Source organism: Neopsephotus bourkii, unplaced genomic scaffold, assembly GCF_033783945.1.
Source record: "Neopsephotus bourkii isolate Nb327-2 ecotype Australia unplaced genomic scaffold, CSIRO-AGI_Nbou_v1 NB_272, whole genome shotgun sequence".
Taxonomy (NCBI): Eukaryota; Metazoa; Chordata; class Aves; order Psittaciformes; family Psittacidae; genus Neopsephotus; species Neopsephotus bourkii.
The window spans coordinates 10,606,288-10,629,400 of NW_026900781.1; the positions used below are offsets into that span (position 1 = coordinate 10,606,288).

Below are 23,113 nucleotides of genomic sequence, written 5' to 3' on the forward strand. Positions count from 1 at the left end.
TCCCCTTCACACCAGTCTTGCTCTTGCCTCCCTGAGTTTTAATGTGATGAAGGTTAGGTCAGGGAAGGAAAACAAGAGGAAAAACTTTTTTCCCTGGGTATGTTTATTTTGCATTTGGTAGTACATTTCATGCGTTTATTGCCTATTCTAAACATAGGTTTCCATGCTTCCTTGAGAGGAAAAAAATAGTTATCTTCAAAAAAATGTATAAAACTGCAAAAACTGTCACAGAGATTCAGGAACAGGATTAGCATCTGAAGCTATTTCAGAATTCATAACTACTTTACAAATACTAAATCAATGGTGTTCTTGTAAACAAAATTTGCCTAATGTGCTTTGCGTTCTTCCCAATTACTCTCTCATCTTTTAGAGCTGAGGACTGGAGCATCAAAACTTCATTTCTCACAATAATAAAGAAAACTGTTATAAAATTAGATGGACTAACTGCCATGCTGATCTACACAGTGATTTAATGTAACTTTGCTGAACTCTCAAAGCTAAGTTTTGCTCTGTACATGACAGACCCGTGACTTTTAAGCTGTCTGAAGCCTATGATCAAAACAACAGGTAGGGTTGCCTCTGCTGCTTTTCAGAACTCAGCAAGAGTTCTGCTTTAACACATATTAAGCAACCCAGCCACCAACAGCTGCAAAGGTGGGGAAAATAAGCACCTCAGAGAAACTGACTTCTAGCGTGGCAACATGTGCCAGCAATATGGCTTGGGCTGCAATGAGAATTTGGCTGGTCCCACAGGTAACTAACAAGTATGTTTGACTTATATTTTTCTGTTTGGGTTTCCTGAATGCCAAAAGCTAGCCCAAACCACATTGCTTTGTAACTTAACACAGGAAGGCCTCAAAAGCCTGGTACTTATCAGTGTCTCAGTCATTTACGTTTTTCTTCAAAATACATTTCCTCTAGCATTTCCCATTTTGGTTTTGACAAAGAGAATACCTAAGATATTTGCCATGTATGGAAAATCTCCACTTCCAGAAGCCTAACAAGGGTGCCAAAAGACAGCATACCAATAAAGATGAATTTGAGATAAATCCACGTGTGTCTATACTATTTACATAGTAAATATTTACAATTATTTACAACTGTAAATTGCATCGGATTTACAACTAACACAAATAATACTCAAAGTACATATACAATCATATGAGCTCCACTAGTAGCAGCAACTGACACACTTTTGCCAGACACACAGAATCATAGAATAGTTAGGGTTAGAAAGGATCATCTAGTTCCAACCCCCCTGCCATGGGCAGAGACACCTCGCTCTAAACCATCTCACCCAAGGCTTCGTCCATCCTGGCCTTGAACACTGCCAGGGATGGAGCATTCACAACTTCCCTGGGCAACCCATTCCAGTGCCTCATCACCCTAACAGGAAAGAACTTCCTCCTTATATCCAATCTAAAATTCCCCTGTTAAAGTTTTAACCCATTACCCCTTGTCCTGTCACTACAGTCCCTAATGAAGAGCCCCTCCCCAGCATCCTTATAGGCCCCATGTAGAACCTATATATACCTATAAGTTACAAAATCAAGTTTATTCTGCAGGAGCAAAACTTTCAGCAGAAGACGATGCTAGGTATACGGTAGTATACGGTACCTGCTGTTTCCAGCAACAAAAAGATCAAGATGCTTCTGGTATAACCAATAAAAGAAGTGCTTAAGTAGAAAAAAAGCCTACTAGCCTCACAGCAAAGAAGAATAAAAGAAAAGATTTAGCAAACAGACAGGCAGAACCCAGTTTTTAAATGGTTCAGGTACCCTGCTGTTCTGTGGCCTGTATGATGCATAGGCACAGTGTACACTGATTCATGACTGGGTACCTCCTTTTCCAAGGACAGTTTCAAGACACATAGGTCTGTGCGAAATTCACCCGAAGTTATCCAGTTATACAGTTATCCAGCTTCTGAACACCTGCACAAATAGGGAAACTCAGGGGAGTGGTAAAGCCCATATGGTCATTTCTCAGGGCTGTGGAAAAATAGTAAGAAAAATCACAAACTTTAAAAATAAATGGGGATTTCATATTGAAAATAAAAGCCCAGGAACAGGAAATGCTTGTCAACCTTCACGCACTCATAACTTAACCAGTACCTGCACTATACACAGGTCAATTTAGCTTAAGTAATAGAATCCAGCTTAAACTCGGATACTGAGAGCAACACACCGCACACACAGTTACAGCACACCAAGCCCTGGTGAACATTCATTGCAAACTCAGCGATCTTGATGCAATTGCCGAACACCTATCATCTGTTGCTCGTTTCCAGGCCCTACATCAACCCCACCACACCAGCACCCACCTCCTCATGCAACACACTAATAAAATGAACTAGGTTCATTTTACTAGGTTGCTATCACTGCCCAGTTTATTTGAACGCTACTTTCGCTTTCGTTATCTCTTAGGCCCTCCTGCCCTGCCAGCCTTCGGGCCATTCGCAGTACCGACCGAGCCTGACAGGATCCCCCACGGAGAAGTCGTGGTGGCGCTTCAGGGTAAAACGAGTTTAATCAACAATCCCGCAGCGGACCTGAAGGCACGTTGTCCCGGCAGCGCCTGACAGGACTGAGCCGGCAAGACTGGCCCCGAGCCCAAGGCGCAGAAAGACCGCACGCCGTCCCCCAGAGCTGCCTCAGCCAGGGAAGAGTTTCCTCCTCCTCTGCGCCGCTGAAGCTGCGGCCTTGCTTGTCTCGGCCCCGCCCCGGGCCTGCCGCTGGGCCCAGGACGAGCCGCGGCCGCTGCTGCCCTCCGCTCCGCCACTCACCGCCAGGCCGTGCGCTCCCGCTCCTGCCGCCGCGGTTGCCCCCTCCCCTGCCTGCCCGCCGCGGAGGCGCGCAGAGAGGCCGGCGCGGGTGCCGGTAGGCGGCTCCGGAGGCCGGCACGGCCTCGGGCGCTACGGGCGGGGAAAGGGGCCTCGCCGCGGGAGGACCCACCTGGTGTCGGCAACATGGCAGCGTCCAGCCGGGCCCAGGTGCTGCGATTGTACCGGGCCCTATTGCGGGAGAGCCAGCGCTTCAGCAGCTACAATTACAGGTGCGCTCGCGGCCCGGGCGGGGACGGTCTTGTTTCTTCCCGCGGAGGCGTGGGGGTAACTGGGCGGGGAATGCCGGCGTCGCTTGGGGATGAGCATGAGGGACTCGGTTTTGGGGGGCAGGGGGGTCATGACTTCCCCGTAGGGTTGTGCCCTAGGGGCGGGAGCGAGAGCGGCAGCATGGCCGGGCCGGGGCTTGGGCCTTGCTCCGGGGCTCAGGGAGCAGCAGTCAGATCCTGCGCCCTGTGCCTGCCCCCGGGCTGCCTGAAAAACACCGGGTTATGGACTGCCCCTGTTGTAAGAGGAAGCAACAAGACCGAGATAGTCCTAGATTAAACATTTCGTGCCTGGTCTGGATGCTGTCAGGCAGAAACTGAGCCAGGTTGCAGCCCTGGTTGTGCTGTAGGAGGTTGTGTTCCTGGCCAAACCCTGGCACTGTGTGCTGTGTGCGATGAGGTTGCAGGGTTCACTTGTCCCGCCACACATGATGCCATACTGTGTGGCTGGCTGCCTTCATGGCTGTTGGTAAAAGACCTGTTTTTGGCAAAGGGCATGCTTGCCTGTGTGCTACAGGCATTGGCCTAGTCTCCATTAGGTATCTGCTGCATTCACAGGGGATGCTCCCCACCAGCACTGGCAAAATTGCATTACCCACTGGTAGTTTACTCACTTGACTGCTCAATTAGATCAGAGGCAGAGACATGTGAGCTACCTTTGCTGTGATTCATCTCCAGCCTGGCAAGAATTGGATACAGAAGCCTTTGAACTTGCATAACCATGGTGAGCTATACACTCTTCAAGGCATAAGTATTCCTCAGACCTTGTGTGAGATAATGCCATGAGAAGAAAGGCTGTGGGTCTGAAACTTAGCTGGAGCTATAAACCTTCATTGCTAACTCCATGCAGCAGCACGTGTGCATCATGTTCCCATACTGTCAAGACATCCCCCTGATCTTGGCTGTTATTCTGGCTAACAAACAGAAGATTGTATGTAATGGGGATGGCTTGATGCCTGAAATATGCAGTTGGTGGACAGCTGAATGTAGCTCCTGCCTGGGCCACAAAAATGAGTTTGTGCTGGGGAGTGATCAGAGAGAAAGCCGAGTCCTCAGCAGTGGGAGGAAGCAAGCCAGTACTACCTCAAAGTGGTGGCACTAGCCTCACAGACCGTATGTGGACCCCCCCCCCCTTTGCCCAGGCCCTATACCATACCCAGTCCCTCTCCTGGCTCTCCTCAAAATATATACCTCGGGGGCCTTGGCTGTATGGAAATTTTGGCATGCAGCTCAACGGCAAGGCTATCACACAGTAAGAGGTGCATCGGTGAGTTTTCTGTTTAACACAATATAAAAGTTTTTGTTCTGTTTCTTTTAGTGTTTTTATTCTAGCAAATTTTAAAGGATAGAAATAATAAGATAGGTGTTTATCTTGGATATCTGTGGTTTTTTTGACACCATATCTTAGTGAAAGTTTTCCCTTTCCTTAATGGAGATATCTCAGTTTTTGAGCCTGTCCTTAAATATTGTGAAATCAGCAACTGTATAAAGTCTTGCCATGTATACACATTACACATCTGTGTCCACTAAAAGCAATAGCAGTTCCTAGCAAGAAACGGTCAGCTGCTATTATGTGTAGAGATCTGCTGGCACCACAACAGTTCTGCCTTAGTGTTTATGCCACACCCATAGCTAAAACTGACAGTTCAGGGACTGCTTCTGTGCCAAGATAAGCATGTCCTCAAGGCTGCTCCAGTGTGATATGGTAATACCCTGGAGTAAGCCTAATGCTTTTGTAAAGAGCCAATTTGTAGTAAAGTAGAAGGTTTTGAAGATTCATCTTATTGATTCATTATTTCAGTTAAAGAATTTCAGGATGTTTTATTATTGCAAACAGTATGGATTTGTAAGTGTACATCTGGAGTATGATCAGATGGTTGCTGTACCCTTATTTCCTTGCTGTGCATTTTCTCTTAAATGTGTACATATAGATTGTGATGGAAAAATCAATATTTTTGTTTTGTGACTTTCCTAGTAAATACAGTGTATATGTCATCTGGTAGTATCTAGTATTTATTTTTACCATCCAAAAGAACTTTTAATGCTGTAACTGTGAATAATAAAGTTAATTTCTTAAAGTAACTGAGGTTACCACTGGCAGCTTCAGAATAACAACACACAGGAACATCCCCAAAGCCCTGCAGTAAACGTTCTGGAGTGTTTGGAGGCCCAGATGTGTGGGCCAGGTTGTAACAGCAGGGAGAGAGAATTTAGTAGACTGCAAGTAATTTCATGTCTGCCCTTCTGCCCTATTACCCATGCAGACTGTCTGAGGAAGGAAGAGTGATTTGTACTGGAGGAAAAGCAATAAGCAAAGATGGAAGATGTTAAGTTTTGAGTCCAAAGCTGGTTTTTAGAGTGTACTTTTTTCTTATGCTTGGCTGACAAAAAGTAGATCCTCTGATGTTTTACGTTTTGGGTTACAGTCTAACCTAGATTGATTTAAGGGATAGTTTCTAAATAGAATAAAATTTGTTATTTAAATAATGTCTTTATGTTGTGGGGTTTTTTTTGGGTACAAAAAAACCCAAAAGAATTGATAAACTTGTGAAAGCTGTTAAAACATCTGGTTGCAAATGATGGTAATCTGAATTTACAAGTTTCTTGTTTGCTTAACATGGCTGAAGCTCAGTGGTCACAACATGGGAATGTAGTCAAACAAGGCTTTTTCTAAAAGAGAGCACAGGACTGCAACAGGTCACCTGGAGAGTTTTTTGACATCTTCATTTTTGACTGCTTTATGACAGGTTTAACCAAACAGCACCATGGCGGATCTATGGGTAGGCCTACTTCAAGTAGGAGGTTGACTTTGATAAGCTCCAGAGATTCTAGTTAAAAAGCATTACTATGATTGTCAGGTCCTCAGCCTGCCTTGGCCTGTAAAGAAACTGACACTGGCTAGAAAGTTCTGGGAAACATTGTATGACATGCTTTTGGTTGGTCTCCTCTCCAGTTGTTTGATTTCCTATAGTTATGAGCAATATCAGATGTGGTAAATCTCTCTGGATTTTTTCTGAAAATAATTAATATAGTTTTAAAAGGTATTTCTTGATTTATTTTATATTTATTCCAGTTATCCATTATGTACTCTATTAACTGGTGAATGTTGTGAGTTTTATTTATAAAACTGTAAGTCATATATATATAAATCAACTACATAGGGGTTGGAACTAGATGATCTTAAGGTCCTTTCCAGCCCTAACCATTCTAAGATTTTACGTCTTGTCTTTGTAAATTGCATTTTAATGGAATTTTATTTTTCAATTGGAATGTGCAATATTTGAAAAGTAGTTGAATAAAACTACTGAGAATACAGAAGAATCAGGGAAGGAAAACTGTCAAAACAGGTTTTGCGTTGGAAACAAGTTAATTGAATGCATGCAGTTTCATCTGAGACATCTCCTTCAAGCTTTTAAAACTAGTAAATCTGTTTTTTTTTGCAAATCTCTAACCTAAGAACAAACCTGAGCAAAGTAAATAGTTGCTTTATTTCAATGCCAGTTGCTTTTCCTGCTTTGAGTAATGCAGTTGTTGATGTGATTTTAGGGAGTCATAGAACATAGAGCTGTGGAACAACCCAGGTTGGAAGGCACATCCGAAGATCATCTTGTCCAGCCTTTTGTGGGAAAAGTATGGTTGAGATTACCTAGAACCCTGTTCAGTTGCATCTTGAAAACCTCCAGTGATCAGGACTCTACCATGGCCTCCATGTCCCTGAGGACCTTGTTCCTGTGACTGATTGCTCTCACTGGGAAAGATTTTTTTCTTATACCCAGATGAAACCTCTCCTAGTGTAACTTGTCATTGTTACCCCTTGTGTTATCCATGTGGTTTCTTGTGAAGAGAGAGCCTCCATACTCTTTGTGGCTGCCTTTTAATTACTGGGAAGCTATCACGAGGTTCCTCCCCCCTCCCTCCTAGCCCCAAGCCTTCTCCGGTAGGAAAGACTTAACGCTTGTGGCCATTCCTCAGACTTCCAGTCTGTCCACATCTTTCTTGAATTGTGTGGACCAGAACTCAGCAATCCAGGTGCAACCTGGGAAGTGCTGAGTGTAATGATCCCATCTCTGCTAGTAATGGCCCTGCCTGTGCAGACCAGGATGTGATTTGCCTTCATTGATGAAGTGGCACACTGCTGACTCATTTTCAGTTGTTTGTCCATCAGGCCCCCCAGGTCTCTTTAGGTGAGCCTGCTCCCCAGCCACACAGATCCTATCCTGTGCTGGGCTCCTTGTTTATGTCCTCCCAGGTGCAGGAGCTTGCACTTGTCTTTGTTGAACTTGATAAGGATTTTTATTTAGTCTTTGAAAGATTTTATGTATAGAAAATCTTCATTGTAAAAATCTCAAGGTGCTTGTGAGAAATGTTACTAAATGAAAGTTTGGGAAGTTAAAATTCAGGGATTCTGCTATGCAGGGCAGAGCATGTTCTCTAAGGCATGTTCAGTCTTTTAGCATTAAAGCTGTTCGTTTTGGGGGCGAAGGTTTGTGATTCCGATGTTTTGGCATTAAGCTTAATATCTGAATTTAATGTAAAAGTTTGGTGAGACAAAGTTTTAACAGAACTTACGCTTTTATAATTTGAGGTCTTCTGCGTGCATGAAATCGGTAAAAAACAATGCTAACAACTAAAATGTTTGATTTTTATTATTTTTTTTTCCTTTGTGGCAATGAGTTGTTACTCCCATAAGCCTGAAAAAGGTTTTTTTTCATGGTCAGTGTCATTAAATTTAGCATGGATTCCCTGTGTGTAAATGTGGTAACTCTTGCTGATACACATAAATAAGCTGAGCTGTGTTAAAGAAAATATTTCAGCTGGTTATGGCTGTGTGTGCAAGATTTAGTCTGCTTTTTGGAAACAGGAAAACTGAAAAAGGAACTATGTTAAGTGCCAACTGCTGTTACGCAAAGATAGTTACTACTGATTAAACACAAAAATAAACAACTGTCTTGGACAAGGGGTCTGGTTTAGCAATGTACCATTTCTCATGGTTTCTGTTGCTATTCCACTACTGTCAATGTTTTCTATTTTGAGACTTCTTGCTAACCGCTACCCAAATTTAAGTCTTGATCAAATAGTATGTGTGCTGATCAACTTATTATGCTAAGGTGAGGAGCTGGGACAGTGCAGTGAATTGGCATATGCCACATAATTCACACCAAGTAACTAAGTAAAATTTAGGGAAAAAAACCCAGCACCTTTTCAAATCTGGATTTCTTTCTCTTCTTCCTGACATACCTTATTTAGTCACTTTAATACTTGCATATCACTTAGGTGATTTAACAACCATGTTACAATTTTACATGTGATAGTTATCCAAGCTGAATAAGCCTTTTTCCTACTGGCTCTCCTAATGAAGTTTATGATTGACAAGATATGCCAGCACTATGTCAGTTTTTGGTATGTTTCTATGTGCTAGGAAGGAAAAGTAAGACTAAATGGTGATTTAAAAAAAAAATAATAATCCAAAACCATGAGGAAACAAAGGCACGCCATGTTATAGAAAATGCTGTGCTCTGTCTGAAGTGCTAGTTCGTTGCTGAGATAAGAAATGCAGGAAAAAAAACGAAAACATCAGTTCTGGCAAGCACAGCTCTCTGACTTTTGTGGAGTAAGGTTACTTAACTGTAGCTTTACGATATCCTTTCTTTTCCTTGGCTGTGCAAAGAAAGCAGGTAACTTGTTTTTCCTTCTCTCTATGTAAGTGTTGCCTGTGCTCTGAGTGATAATAAACTTTAGGAGGTTTTGAGTTCATTTTCCACAAGTGTCCTGGATTTAGCAGTAGCAGTCATTTTTCTCCTTCTTGGTAGCTGGTGCAGTGCTGTGTTTTGACTTTCGGCCTGGGAACAGAGCTGAAAACAATGATGTTTTGGTCTGGCCAAGGACTTTCTGAGCCTCATCCTCTGCCAGGGAGGAGGGAAGCTGGAAAAAAGCAGAGACAGGACACCTGACCCAAACTGACCAAAGAGGTATTCCATACCACAGCACGTCATGCCCAGGATGTAACGGAGAAACCCGGAAGGGCTAGGACTGCGGGGTTGGACGAGGTATCAGTTGGTGCTTGGTTGGGCCGGGGGGGGTGGGTTACCGATCAGCTGGTGCTGAGGTGTTGTATTCTCTTCCCTTGTTATTTCCCTTATCATTATTATTATTGGTGGTAGCAGTGGTTTGTGTTATACCTTAGTTACTAAACTGTTCTTATCTCAACCCATAGGAGTTGCATTCTTTTGATTCTCCTCTCTGTCCCTCTGGGAGTAGGGGGAGGGCAAGAAGGGCGGGAGTGAGTGAACGGGCTGCCTGACCGAATTTGAACCACGACAATGAGTAAATGGCTATCTCTGTAATCTACTTGAAAACTATAAAAAAGTCAGTGCTGCAAGCAGCTGTGGTGTTCCTGACCTTGGGATGCAGGGTGATTTCCATTCTACACCATTGTAGATACATGTTTTGGTCTGGTAGCTGCATGACCCCCAATAACGGGCAAACAAGTACTGCACCTTTGCAGATCAGTGTTGTAAAGCATTCACACAGCTTTGTGATTGGCCTTATTAATACCTTTCTTTGGGGAGATAACTCTTGGCCATTTCAGTGACCACATACTATGCAGATATTTTGCTATTATGTTATTTCATGTTCTTTTATGCACAAAATTGTAGAATGGCTTTGGTTGGAAGGGGCCTTAAAAGATACCTAGTTCCAAGTCTCCTGCCACAAGCAGGAACACATTCCGGTAGACCAGGTTGTTCAAAGCTCTGTACAACCTGGCTGCCCAGGAATGGAGCAGCCATAGCTTGTCTGGGCAGCCTGCTCCAGTGCCTCATCACTGTCACAGTAAAGAGCCTCTTATATCTAATTAAATCTTCCCTCTTTCAGTTTAAAGCCTTGTCCTATTCACTAAATTTCTTTGTAAAAAGTTCCTGCCCAGCTTTCTTGTAGGCCCCCTTTATGTACTGGAAGGCTGCTGGATGGTCTTCCTGAAGCCTTTGCTTCTTCATGCTGAGCCACCCCAAGTCTCCATGCCTGTCCTCATAGGAGAGGTGCTCCAGCTCTCTCATCATCACTGTGGTACTCCTCTGGACTTGCTCCAACAGCTCCATGTCCCATTTGTGCTGGGAGCCCCATAGCTGAATGCAGTACTTCAGGTGGGGGTCTGATGAGAGCAGAACAGAGAGGGAGAGTCACCTCCCTCAGCCTGCTGGCCATGCTCCTTTTGATGCAGCCCAGCATATGGTTGGCTTTCTGGGCTGCAATACTGCCAGGTTATGTTGAGCTTTTAATCAGCCAAGACCCCCCACATCCTTCTCACGGGTGCTCTCAGTCTGTTACTTGCTCAGCATGTAGCTGTGCTTGAGATTACTCCAAGCTTGGTGCATGACCTTGCACTTGGCCTTGTTGAACTTCGTGAGTTTTGCATGGGTCCCCCTCTCCAGCCCACCAAGGTACCTCTGGACGGCATCCCTTCTCTCCAGCATGTTGACCTCACAACACAGCTAAGTGTTATTGGCAAGCTTGCTAAAGGTGCACTTGATCCCAGTGTCCATGTCACTGACAAAGATGTTAAGCAATGCCAGTTCCAATACCGACCTGAGCGATGCTACTCATCACTGGTCTCCACTTGGGCATCAAACTGTTGACCACAACTCTTTGAGTGCAACTCTCCAGCAAATTCCTTATCCATTGAGTGTTCCATCTATCAAATCCATGTCTCTCCAGTTTAGAGACAAGGATATCATGTGGGTCAATGTCAAATGCTTTGCACAAGTCCAGGTAGATGATGTCAGTCACTCCTCCATTATCTACCAACACTGTAACCCTGTAGTAGAATACCAAATCTGTAAGGCACAATTTGCCCTCAGTGAAGCCCTATTGGCTGTCACCAATCACCTGTACCTATTCTATCAGAATCATTTATGCTTGAATAGGGTTATTAGTGTTAAATCTGAATGCACAAGAACTCTGGATAGTGTTCATCTGTTGATTAGGATGGGAACTGCGAAAAGCATCAGGATGGTTACACTCTGAATTGTAGCAAAACACGGAAATACATGCACTTTTGGGGAAAATCTAGAGGCATAGGAACATAATTTTGGAATGTCAGACTTTGGGGGTGACAGTATTGAAGTATTTCCATTTGACTTCAGTATTCTATACACAAAATATTTTGGAAAGACAACTAAAGCACTCTTTTCCAAAAATGTCAAAACATAACCATTATAACATCTGAAAAGAAATTTTAAACCAAATAGGAACCATTTTGACTAATGTTTTGATTTTTTGATAGTAACATTTCCTAACTGAGAATCATTCCATCAAAGTTCTATTGATCATAAGGAGTTACTTTCTTGGATTTCAAGGTACAACAGTGATTGTCATTTTCCAAATGTACTCACTTTACCCTTGTAAAATTTTGATTTCTAAACAATAAAGGGCAACTACGCACTGGTTTTGATGTAATTTTCTTGACTTCCTTTACTTGGCAGAGGAGAGTTTTGAATAGTAATAACTCGGAAGGAAAGTCTGGAGTCCTCTCTGGCATAAGGAGTTCTGGAAAAATTGAAGTTTTATAGTTGGAAGGCAAATGAGTGGGGGCTTCCTTAAAAGCCTGATTAATGGACTTTGTTATTTTAGTAAAGGCACCCAAATTGAGTAAATATCATGTGGTTATTACCCAAGACATTATTTGCTGTCTTACGTATATAGCACAGTAGAACAGGGACATTTTTTATGTAAGACTTAATTACCAGTAAAATTTGTTTATGAACTAATGAGAGTAATAGAAAAAATACTGCCTCTAGCACTGATTCATTTCAGTCAGGCATATGCATGTGATTTCTAGTAAATAAAAACACTTTATAATGTAGTAATTGTTTCCTAGTTCACCTCCTCCTTTCCTTACTTTTGAATGTGGCTTTAACTAACATAACCTGGTCTAGTAGAAGGTGTCCCTGCCCATGGCATGGGGTTTGAAACTAGATGATCTTTAAGGTCCCATCCAGCCCAAACCAGTCTATGAATCTATGATAATATTTAGTTGCTCATTGTATTCATCTGTATGCTGTCCATGATGAAAAGATGCTGACCTTGTAACATCAAGACTTATTCAAAGCATAGACACAGCTAGTATTTCAATAAAAAAAATCAAAGTAATTTTGCAAAAAGAAGAAACTGCAGTAAGTCAGGCAATACTGAGAACCACTTCTGGCAGCAAAACATAGCAACAATACGTTCTGAGCTACCTCTTTGGTAAAGCTCTTCTCAGTTTATGTGTTTGCTGACAAAGAAGGCACATTGTACTAGATTGTTCTTGGTTCTCTGCTTTTCCAAGAAAAATGGGCATGAGAATAAAACTTTCTTGTTTTCTTGCATGGGGAATATTTGGGCCATCTGCTCTGTGACTGTTTTGCTCAGAACTCCATACAGAGGATGTTCCAAGAATCCCCTCGGTGATTCTTACTGATATTATAGTTCTTTCTTGAGAATGAAGATGCCACAATTCATTTATTCAGTATTCTGGTTGGAATAGCATTATCGAAAATGGCCTTTTCCCTTATGTTTTTTGTACTTTTCATTCTGTTCTATTAGAATCATAGAATAGCTAGAACTGGAAAGGACCTTAAGATCATCAAGTTCCAACCCCCCTGCCATGGGCAGGGACACCTCACACTAAAGCATGCCACCCAAGGCTCTGTTCAACCTGGTCTTGAACACTGCCAGGGATGGAGCATTCACAACCTCCTGGGCAACCCATTCCAGTGCCTCACCACCCTAACAGTGAAGAGCTTCCTCCTTACATGCAATCTAAACTTCCCCTGTTTAAGTTTTAACCCGTCACCCCTTGTCCTGTCACTACAGTCCCTAATGAAGAGTCCCTCCCCTGCATCCCTATATGCCCCCTTCAGGTACTGGAAGGCTGCTATGAGGTCTCCACGCAGCCTTCTCTTCTCCAGGCTGAACAGCCCCAACTTTCTCAGCCTATCTTCATACTGGAGGTGCTCCAGTCCCCTGATCATCCTCATGGCCCTCCTCTGGACTTGCTCCAACAGTTCCATGTCCTTTTTATGTTGAGGACACCAGAACTGCACACAATACTCCAAGTGAGGTCTCACGAGAGCAGCATAAAGGGGCAGAACCACCTCCTTCGACCTGCTGGTCACGCTCCTGTTGATGCAGCCTCATCGAAACTCCACATAAAATTATAAGGTTTTCTCAGGGCACAATGCGCAACTGAACAATTAATATTGTAGTACAAGTCTCATTACAAATGAATCTCTGTTGTATTGCAGGGCCTTCCCCCTCTCCACCTCCTCCCACCTTGAATCCAATAGCACTTAGATAAAAAGAAGTGTAACTTAAATTTAGGAAATGCTGATTTATAATTTGGCATAATAATTTACTGCGTGCAATTCAAAATGTCTTGTGGGACAGTCGCATTCTCCACAGACTTTATTGCCAGGTCATGTCCATCCTTCTGAGTGTGCTTGTCTAGCATATCATAGTCTGGAACCAGTAAAGGCCTGTTTGTAAATCATTAGCTTGTATAAAAGTAAGATTGTCTTATTTCAGCTGCCCGAGAAAGTATGTGTTTTTGTGTTTTGTTTTTTTTTTTTAAAGACAGTCTTCCCCTGAAACTATAATCAGTTCTGATACACTGGCAATGATTAATCCGTCATGGTATTGAAGGTTACGTAGTTGAACTTGGTCCTGTGACCTTATGTGGCTATGAGAATAATTTGGTGTATCCCATGAGGTCAGTCTTTACAGAGTTGCCTCCGTCTTTCTCTTGCACAGCATGTGATTTCTGCTAACTAGCATTTACTTACAGGAGACGTGGTATTTTTTCATGGTAGTCTTTACTTACTGGAATTATTTATTTCTTCAACAAACATACAGGTTGTTGCAGTGCTGATTTGCAGCCACAGGCAGATGTGAGCATCTGAACATCTTTTGCATAAGCAGGAGAAATGTGGATACAGGTTTCCTCAGAGCCTTGGTGTTGGAGAAAGTCAGTTTGTCTTGTGGATAGCCACTGCTGATGATTACATGTTCAGTGAATGTTAAATACTTTTCTGCACACTATGTTAGCATCAGAGTGAAAGAGTTAAATAGACAGGGGAAGGGGATTCTGATGCTGTTATTTATTTATATCGTTAATCACAGTTAAGAACAGGGGAACTGAGAGTGGAAGGTGACTGGTAGGTACAAGCCATCATGTTTTGTGAAGTTTTGGATTTAATCAGTAATGGAATCCTTTGTGAAACAATTCAACCATTTATCAAAACATGCCTTTCCTTGTAATCAAATGTTTTTATTTACTTAAATAACATCAGACTCCGTCCTTCTCAAGAAAATGTTTTAAAGTCAGTACAGCTCAAATGAAGTACATAAGACATGGTACAAGCTGCAGTGTGTCCTAGAGGTTTATAGCTTGAATTATGTGAATGTGAAATGGATATGAAACAAAGCGCGTTGTGTTGCCTTGAAATTAACCTGCTACGAAGTTCCAGAATACGTCTTCGACTCATCTAAAATATCACAGTGGTATTTTTAGTCCAATAAATTAGCAACTGTATTTTCAAATTAATGGTATTCATATGTAAACAGGTTTTGAAGGGGAAATATTTATTGATTTGAGTATTTTTATCATTGTTCAAAGTAAATTAGTTGTCTCATAATGCTTTTTCTCTGATCTGACTCATTTACAAGATGTAAATAAATGTTGAAGCATTTCATTTACAAAATAATAAGAATAAATATCTTTTGTGTAGATCTTTAAATAGGTTTCCAGGTTTGCAGAGGATGAATACATAGGATGAATATGATCCTACCAGCTACAGTGATGCAGTGTTGAGCAAATAAGTATGCTAATATACTGAGACAGAACTCCTCATTCTGTGAACTAGTGGCAGTACTTACCAACCTATATGGCTTCTGAGGCTTGATTGTGGGGTTCTATTTCCTAACAATTTGTTGCAGTCCTGGAAGGAGAAATTCTCCATCAGTACGAGTTATTGCCACCATTAGCTAGGGACCTAGTGCTTCTTCAACTTCTATAAGTAATTTATTCTGAGACTGGAAACCTTTGCTGCTGCCCTCGGGAATGGAATGTCATGTTGCATGTCAAAGGGAAGGTAATCTGCCCTAGTCATAACATGTTATACTGAAAACACTGTTATCATAAATAGAGCACCCTTCGTATCTCTTTTCCTCTCCTAATATCTCATGCGGTAACCTCAGCCAGTATTCATTTGAGTCACTGGGGTTTAAGCCGCATGTTGACTCGGCATTTAGAGTACCTGAGAACAACTCCTCATCAGCCATGTGCTTATGGGAGGGAAAGGAGTTGGTGTTTGCTATATGGAATTTTTTTCTTACTTGCAAAAAAAGGACAAAAGTTCTTTTTTGGTCACTTTTTTGGTCACTTTTTTGGTCACTTTTTTGCCACTCTTTTTGCCACTTTTTGCCGCAATCACTTGTGAGTGAATATTTTCTTGGGACTTTTGATTAGCTGCTAAGTACTCTCGGGGGGGTTATAATATTTTAAGCTTGATATACAATACCTTTTGTGATTATATAAATGTCCCAGTCTGAACTTACTTTTGTTCAATAGAATATATATAGACATATTTTACAGAAACAGAATGAGGGTATTTTGTTTTTCCTAATACAAGCCCTTAAAAGAAAGTCTTAAGAAGCTGACTGGAAAACTCTAAAAATTACTGATCTTAGCTTTATCTTCACCTTTATATTTTTAACATCTGAATTTGATGTACTTAGGCTTGACTAGTTGCAAGACAATACTTTGTCAATGTTCCTCTTCTTAGAGATAGAAAATTGATCTCTCTCTTCCTGAATTTTTCTGATCTTCCTTTCTGTTATAGTGGTTAAACTGCTTCAGTGCACACAAGATCTGTCAGCACGTGGTTTGAATGGCTTCTCTCCAGTGGGCCAGCATAGCTTAAATTTTAAATTTAATCTTATTTTTCTGTGTGGTATTAAATTATATATTGTCTGCTCAGATTAAAGTGAGCATTGTATGCTGAGATCTACACTTTGGCAAGTAGTGCGTATGCACTGCAATTTTAGAGGTGGAGGCCATACATAGCTCAAAAGAAACATGTTGGCTGGTAGATGCTCTTGGCTTCATAGTTGGCAGAGCAATCATCCATCTTGCATTGCTTTTTAGAGTAGTGGTAGAAAAATAATAGGAAATGGGTGTAAGTTTTTGTTTGTTTGGGGTTTTTCTGTTGGTTTTTTTTTTCCTGTTACGTAAATTAGCTTTCAAAACTGTTTTATTACTTCACTTAAGATTTAGTATTACTTTGAGTCATATGTTAGTTATGGACTCCAGAAAATTATGTAGGATATACAGGTCCTGAGAACATAAACCTGTTTTACTGGACCTGGTAGAGATCTCAGGTGTGTCTTAGCTGATTGTTGTGCTCCAAAGATTGATAGCTGTGGGGATGCAGTTCTATAACTAGCCTGCACAGGATCTGGCTTTTTTCAGTGCTTGCTTGTGCTGATAGCACCTGAGAGGTACAAGAAGTGGAGAGCCATGAAGTACTGAAAGCCATGGTGGATAGTTCTGGCACATTATGCCTGGTACATACATATGTGATGTAATCTATGTAGGTGAGTATCAGCTGTGCCAGCCTCAAAATCTCAGATCTGTCTCTGACATGGTCTGTAAATGAACTACACAATCAGCTTTGCTAAGTAGAATATTCTTTTCCCTTAAAACCTTGCCTCTGTTCACCCATGGTTCCTTCTACTCTTTTATTGGGTAAGAAGCCACATCTGATTTCTCATCAGGGTGAAGTGACACCCAGAGTTTGTACCCATTGCATTCCTGGGTTACTGTTCCATTCTTGGATGAGGCTGGACTTTTCAGCCTTCCTTTCTTTTGTGCTACTCTTATCATATGTAAAGCTTTTGATGACTTCCATATCCCAACACAAATTAAATAGAAAATATACAGAAGGAAAGATCTACTTCACTTGTCTCTCTGTGCCTTAGGTAGTAGTCAGTGTGCAAAATTACCTGCATTTATTTATTTTTTCCTGAGCCCCTGATAACATAATCACCGTAGTCCATATCTAGGCTTCTTAAAATATTTTATCTATTGTCCAAAGGCACTACATTTACAGTCTGAAATGTCTAAGAAGTTTTATTCTGTACTCTGTATGTGCAAAGTGGGACTGTGATTTTGTTATGTATTCTAAATTGTTTTCTTTTAGGATCTGCATTTGACTAATAAGCTTTGCATATATTAGAATTTCTATGTTAAATATTACATTGTAATTTCAAATATCCATCATTGTTGTCAAAATTTATGTTGCTGATTTGCTAAACTAAACATGCAGTGCTTTGCTGTAAATGAGGGAAGGTCATCAAGCCATATGGTGATGGGAGGTCCAGTGGGGGAGGTTTGTCACTGCTGGCTGAGTTACAAGAAAAAAAGCTTTTTGGATAAGCTGTAAAGATGATAGAAATAGATGAGAGAATAAAGTTTCAAGAATATCTTCAGTTTTCCAAATCCTATAACTTCTAATGTGTTGTCTATAAGCAGATAAAGCATGTGGTCTGTTACTTAATATGGGTTGTTTAATAAATTAAATTTATGGTTTATTGTTGTCTTTGTCATGATATGACTGAATCTTACACAATTTCAGTTTCTTTTACCAGATTCTGGTAGTATCTCTTACTTGATTCATTTTAGGTCTATGATGCTCAAATTCTTTCTCAAAAAGTGCTGGTTTGCTTGAACAAACATCAAGAGGCAAAACTAATCATGTTTATTGCTAGAATCCAACAGTCATTTTTGTGACACACAACTTTGCTAGAAGTCTGTTCTGTAGACTCAAAATTAGTAGTCTGTCAAACGACCAACAAAGCTTCAACTCAGATAACCTTCAGAGAACTGTTCCTTACAGTCTTTTGTAAATCAGAGTATTTCAGTTGTTATTTTAAACCAGTCTGCTATCAACATATTTCTAATATTCAACCCCTTTTCTAAGGAATTGGCATTTTTATAATTTCCATATTAAAATAATATGGGTACTGGAGCTAGGTAGTTACTAAATCTACATGCCTAGATTTAGAAAAAATGCTCTGCTTCAGAAATTTCATATCAAAATCCCATCCTCATGCAGATCATCCACACTGCTGTCCAAGAACTTAGAATATCCCAAGGCTTTATGCCTTGTTGCTTAATTAAAGAAAACAATTAAAAAAAAAAAAACACAAAAACCAACCCAACCCAACAAAAAAAAAAAAAACAAACATAAGCACTGTTTCTTCATCAAAGACGCCACATAATTTTCCACGGACAAGTGGGAAATAATTGCATCCAGCAAGTCTGCTTAGCACCCGAAAGGTTTCTAAATGAGCAGTTACAGTCACCAAGAGGTGCAAAACGGTTAGCCTATCTAAGTTACCCCTTAGGTAACTCATCAGGTTATCCAAGTCACGAGCTAAACTACCTCTCTTCTTAGAATGAAAGGCAGCCCCTAGTCATGCTGAACGGAGGAATGTTGGTCACAGTGTTGGACTAAAAATCTAATCTTTCCAGAAAGATAAAACGGGATTTGTGATGGCAATTCGCAGCAGGCCAGTCCTTTTTTTCAAGAAGTGTTCAGAAATAGCAGCACAGCAAATGGAAGGATCTATACCTGCCTCAAAATGAGGAAGAGAAAAAGTAGGATTTGAACTTGTGGTTTCAAGGCATTCCCCACCTCGTAATTGGATTGTTGGGCAACCCAAGTGTCCTGGGGAGTAGTTGGCAGTGAAAGCTTAGCAGGGAGCTATTAGACATTTCAGGCCATCAGGATGCTTTTTATCTGTGGCAAATTCTGGTTCTAGTTCCTACAACACATCCTTGCCCAGTGCCTTGTTAACTGAACAATGTGCTCGATTGGGTCCTTCAGCGGTAGCCCTCTTTCTTAACCTCTTCTGCAATATAACATTGCAGTTGCAACTCCAATTAAGATGAAAAGAATGCTTTCATTTGGGCATCTTTCCTTTTTTCTTTTAACCCTGACCTTCTGTAAAGCACTCCCTTCTGCAGAGATTCTTTACACTTAGAATTAAGCCAATAACTGCTTTTATTTTTAGAAGTATAGCAACAAAAATGTCTCTTTCAAAGAACTACAAAAATAACTATGAATAGTGCTGACAGTATTCTGGGACTATGAAGAAGGTGGTGTTTGGGAACTAAGGGGAAATCATGACTGACTGACATGATTGCTTGGATTTGTGAACAAGGGGAGAGCAATGGATGCTGTTTAACTCTGCTTTAGGGGGACTTTCAACACTGACTCCCACAACATTCTTGTATCTAAGCAAGGGTGTTATGATCTGGATGGGCCTTTAAAAACTGGTTGAATGCTGGGGCTCGAAGGGTGGGAGTTGATGGGTCTTCAGGGCTTGATCCTGGGACTCATCTTGTTACACGTCTTTATTAATGACCCAGAGGAATCAACACTGCTTGCTCATTGAGTCTGCAGGTGACACCAAATTTGGGAGCCAATGTGCTCAAAGGCTCAGAAGTCTGAAGGAAAAGGCCAACAGCAGCCATATGATATTAGCTCATTAAGTTATGCTTGGGAAGGAGATGCCCCAGCCACAGAACAGGCTGGGGACTGACTGGCTAGGGAGCAGCTCTGCTAAAAAGGGGCTAGGGATCCTAGGAGATACCCAGCTGTGTCCCCTGGCAACAGTAAAAGCCAAGACCATCCTGAGATGTAACAACAGTTTCTCAGCCACAAGATTAGGAGAGTGATCCTCCCCATCTGCTCCATGCTTGTAAGACCACATCTGGAGTGCTGTATCCAGTCTTTCCCCCACCGCATCCCGTGTGCAGAAAAGACACAGATAACTTGAAGCAAGCTCAGCAGAAACCATCGGGGGGGTGAAGCACTTGTCCTGTGAGAAAAGGCTGAGGAAGCCGGGCTGATTCAGCCTGGAGAAGAAACAACATTGAGGAAACCTAAATAGCACCCAATACCTCAAAGTATCCAGAGGTGCCTGTCAGGAGAACAAGAGACAGCAGATGTGAAGTGAAGGAAGAGAGGTTTTCAGACTGGCTTTAAGCAGAAGATTTTTACCCACAAGGAAAACCAAGCAATTGAGCATGTTTCCCAGAGAGGTGGTCCAGTCACCATCCTTGTTTTCAAAACCTGACAGGACAAAACCATGAGTCACCTGGTCTGATCCCATCAATCCTTTCAGCAGGAGGTAGAATGAGAGACCTCCAATGCTGCTTTCCAGTGTGAATGATTGTGACTGGGTGGTCATCAATGCTTTCTTCCTTGAAATGGGTACAGGCACTAACTGATGAAAGAACAGCGATAAAATAGTCCCACCTTCCTAAAAAGAGCCACAAGTGTCTCTTTATATAGATACATCAATGTAGGGAGGCATTTTCAGTTTTTAGGTTGGTAAAAAAAAATGAGAGGGAACTGTTGAAATAGGCATGCGTATTACAAGTTTTTTCTCGTCTAGGACATCTTGCACAGGGAAGATGCAAGTTCTTAGAAGTTTTATTAGATAATGTGGCTCAAAGTAGCAAGAATTGCTTAAGAAATAAGTTACAAATCCTTGTATCTGATCATACAGCATTTATCATATGCACTGAGTCACAGTCACCAGCTCTCAAGTGTGTTTTCTGACATTCAATTTTTACCCTTCTGTTCTTTTGGCATAATCCTCTCATGGAGTATCTCTAGTGCTGTTCTCTCCCAGACATACTTCTTGGCAATTCCATTGGAACTCGTATTTTGTATATTAGCAAAGAAACCAAGTAGTGGCTCATCAGTTTCATTCTATAAACTTTTTGTAAAGACTGTTCTTTGATTAGAAAATTTAAGAAAATAGTACTATGTTAACCGTGTTATTTTTTCTGTTTCTTTGCTCTTCTCTCCTCCACTTTCTGCTTACGCACTCCTTCTTCCCCCTCCCCACCCCGGTTACGGGAATAAGCTTTGCTTTGATTTTAGAGGTGACACAGGCAGGTGTCATCGTTGCCATGCTGTAAGTTGAGGTGGTAGTGCTGAAAAAGTGTCTAGTGATGGAGTTTAAGGAACACCTTGCTGATAAAACACTGCATTACCCCTGCCTGTTGGTCTCGTGTTTAATTAGACAAGTCACAACTACTTCCCTATGAAGTACTTAACTCTCAGTCTCAAACATGCATCTGTTGTCAAATGTTTCTTTTTTAGTATTAAATTTTAATTGCATGCTTCTTTTTCCTCACCTTTATTGGTGTCTTTTAATTAGACCTTTATAGAGTAAAAAGGAATATAAATACGTACTTACATATGGAAATAGGTATGTGTACACACATTCCCTCTAAAGTAATTCTGCACATGATGACAACCTCACTAATGCTAATAAAAGTTTACGCTAAAATAAATGTTCTGCAGATACTTCATTATCAAAAGTTTCTCATTTTTAACGATATGTCATTCTGAAAATTCAGTTAGGCAAATCTCATCTGGTGCACATTTTGCTAGTAATAATGCAAAATTCTGAACATTCATGCTGTTGCTACCTCAAGTTAATAGATGTTAATTGGAACGGAAAAGTGGTAAGAAAATATAATTAGTGAAAGGAAACAACGACCTTTTATAAATGGATTCCTCAGTTCATATGATGTTACTGTATTGTAAATCAGTATCTCACTTCTGCACATTGTGTCCCTAAATAAAAGCATCATATACTTCATTTCGGAGTTATTAACCACAGTGGGCTTCCCAGAGGTTGGCTATTGATCACTTACCTTAATTTTTTAAATATATGTAAAGCTTATAAGGAAAGATGCATTTTACTTGCTGGCCTCCTCCCTTGTAATCTGTTTTGTTTGCACAGGCTATACCACTTTCTTCCTCTTCTGTTTCATGTACATCCTCAATGACTTGCAATTTATAACAGCCATTATGTTTTGCAGTATGTTGCCTATAACTGTGATGCGATCTATTAATACATTATATTTGTTCACAAAGACAAGATGTCAACATGTCTGTAAAGCTGTCTTGGAAAGACTACTTAAATATTTAGCGTGTTGTGATATTCGTAAATGCAAAGTGGTGCTGAGAAAAAACATTGCTTGGCCAGGTTTATTTGGAAGGCACAGTACTGTGTACTTAGAAGCAAGTATGTCTGCATGATGTTTCAGCTTCTTTTCTTACACTCTAGTTTAGCAGAGCACAAAGATAGAAGAGTGAAGACTTGAAAGGAAACAGATTTTTTTTATTTTCTGGTCAGGCATGACATAAGTAAACATTCTGAAATGAAAATTTTTAAATCCCCAAGCAGCAATTATTTTCTGAAGTACCACTTGTGGTTTCATTTTTCCTTAACAGCTATGTTTTCAGACTCCCCTTCTTATAGGCTTCATTCTAGGAGTACACACTAGGTTTTTTGATTGTACGTCAGGGAAGGAAGAAGATGAACTCTTTGAAGGTAGAGGTGAATGACTGAGTATTAGAAAAAAGACTATTTCCAACTGTAATTCTGTGTGTGTTACTATTATTTGGGGGCATTGTTGTCTCTTAATACTAGCAAGGTAGTGCCCATTCCTTCTGAGTCTGTGGTAATATTATGGCCCTGACCATAATGTTCTTATATTAACCGCCAACCACTCTGTCTTTTTTCTGCTGATGTGCATCTGTTACCTTACATGCTTGTGGTGGCTTTGGTCATCACACTGAGTCTGTTACCATTGAGTGCATTCTTTTGATTTAATTCTGAGCTAATTGTGTGACAGATGCACAGAAGTAGGGAAGTGTTTTGTGTGTGTATATGTAAGAGAGCTCTGAATGAATATATTCAACCGTACACTCTTGCTTGGGTCCTGCTGTCACTAGCTCACTAATAGTTCTCTGCAGAAGATAAAGGTGTTCAGTACCAAAATTTTGGTGCATTTGGATGACGAAAAGTAAAGAAAAAGCCTTGTTGCATCTTTCAGCCATTTTTCAATATCTGTTTCCAAAGAATGGTGGGGAAAATA

The 23,113-nt window shown here is 41.1% G+C and overlaps 2 protein-coding genes across 11 annotated transcripts in view; one reads left to right on the forward strand and one right to left on the reverse strand.

The window, feature by feature from the left end:
* FARS2 (phenylalanyl-tRNA synthetase 2, mitochondrial) overlaps window positions 1–2,925 on the reverse strand; it is a 244,160-nt gene extending 241,235 nt beyond the window's left edge. For all 6 annotated transcript variants that reach the window (XM_061346574.1, XM_061346573.1, XM_061346567.1 and 3 more), the window contains exon 1: window positions 2,783–2,925. The gene's annotated coding sequence lies outside the window, so the exon portion shown is untranslated. The remainder of the gene's footprint in view (window positions 1–2,782) is intronic.
* LYRM4 (LYR motif containing 4) overlaps window positions 2,926–23,113 on the forward strand; it is a 111,114-nt gene continuing 90,926 nt past the window's right edge. For all 5 annotated transcript variants that reach the window (XR_009724442.1, XR_009724443.1, XM_061346576.1 and 2 more), the window contains exon 1: window positions 2,926–3,051. Coding sequence is in view for 3 of the 5 variants with exons in the window: in XM_061346576.1 (XP_061202560.1) it covers window positions 2,966–3,051 (86 nt within the window). In the remaining 2 variants the exon portion in view is untranslated. The remainder of the gene's footprint in view (window positions 3,052–23,113) is intronic.